Raw genomic sequence first — 1,606 nt, 5'->3', positions numbered from 1 at the left:
TAGCTCGTCTGTGTTGGGACATTCTTTTGAACAGTGGTTGCTTTGTTTCCCCGATGTATAACTGGTCGCAGTCCTCCTGGCACTTAACAGCATATGCAAAATTGCTCTGTTTTTTTGCACATTTTTGCACGTTTTTTTTATCAGCTCCTCTTTCACCTCTTTTCTGCTGTGTGTCTCAAAACAGCTCGTTTTTTTACTGTTCCTTGAAGACACTTCAAGCCCCGCCCCCCTCCTGCTTCCAGACTGGTCCACTCCGGTTTGAGAGAGGGCGTTACGTTTTCTAGCTTGCAGAAACATTTTATTTACAATTACAGTGGATTTTGCAGATATGTTCCCTTTAAAGTTGGATTCAATTGGAATATATGCTGCTTATTTGCACTAAATTATATGACGAAATAAGAAAGATAATAGTTGGTTATTGGAGCGGAGGGATGTAATCTGCGTCACTCAACTTCCTTTCATTGAGACAACATGTGCACACTCGGGACAAGTGCACACTCGGGGCAACACGTGCACACTCGGGACAACACGTGCACACTCGGGACAAGTGCACACTCGGGACAACACGTGCACACTGAAGTGAGGCTACGAACCTGCAGCCAGAGTTTATCGTGCTGCGACCACTTCCCTCCGGCCGTGCACTGAAACGTGGCGTTCTGACCCACGTTTACCTCCACGTTCTGCAGCCGCAGGAAGTGAGGAGCTTTACCTGCAACACAAACATTTACACCAGTCACCATTAAAGAAGAAAGTTGTGCAGCTAGATGGAGCAAACAATCCAGAAACTAGTGACAGACACTGAATCATGAGTGAACGTGATGACATGAAAAGTCCCCCCAGGAGATAAAGCCCCCCCAGCTTCTGTTTCCACCATCAGAGTTTACTTTAAAAGGAAAGTGAAAGAGTTTAAATGTGTTTAAAGGGACTGACTGAACCGTCACGGGTTAAATATTCTAAGAAAAGTCTAATAATTACCAACAAATCTGAAGAGTTAGTTTGCATAAATTACACGTTCCGGTCATTTAGGTTCAAGCATGTTTAATTATTCTTTTTTTTATTCTTGTTGTCTGAACTAATCATGCATTAAATCAGAAGCTGTTGCAAGTAAAGCATCATGTTTTATTAAGATCTGCTGCAGCCTCTGAACATCAGGAGGTTTAACACCAGACTGATCATTATGATCCACTGCAGTCACAACGTCTGGACCGAGGATCAGCAGCCAGATGTCAGGTGACTTTAACCTGGACCAGCCTTCGACCGGTTAATTCCACTTCAGTGACTGAGAAGAAGAGAATCAATCATTTATTTAGCAGTGATTATTAACTCTGACACAAACAACAGAGACGTATCAGTGAAGGCTGTTTCCGAAAAGCTTTCAGAAATTATCATTCTCCTCCACATTCCTATGATTTATTTACTTTATACTGATGCTTCTTGTCTTTCCTCTGACAATGGGCCGTTTTCACAGATGAAAACAAAAATGGGTGAATCTCTGCCAAAAACATCTGAAATTTTGACATTAATTTCAGAATTTTTCAAGGAAATTCTCTGAAAAGTCAAATTTGCGAGGAAAAATTCTGAAATTTCCATAATTAAAAGTAAACAT

The 1,606-nt window shown here is 41.5% G+C and overlaps 1 protein-coding gene across 1 annotated transcript in view; it reads right to left on the bottom strand.

Moving 5' to 3' along the window:
* Nucleotides 1-1,606, bottom strand: part of ptprt (protein tyrosine phosphatase receptor type T) — a gene marked incomplete in the record, with an annotated part of 388,491 nt that overhangs the window by 279,634 nt on the left and 107,251 nt on the right. Inside the window, 1 exon segment of the mRNA XM_014015350.1 lies at nucleotides 594-709. Within this exon segment, the coding sequence (XP_013870804.1) occupies nucleotides 594-709 (116 nt within the window).

The sequence above is a fragment of the Austrofundulus limnaeus genome, unplaced genomic scaffold (assembly GCF_001266775.1).
Source record: "Austrofundulus limnaeus strain Quisiro unplaced genomic scaffold, Austrofundulus_limnaeus-1.0 Scaffold127, whole genome shotgun sequence".
Lineage (NCBI taxonomy): Eukaryota > Metazoa > Chordata > Actinopteri > Cyprinodontiformes > Rivulidae > Austrofundulus > Austrofundulus limnaeus.
This window is presented reverse-complemented; position numbering and strand designations above follow the sequence as displayed.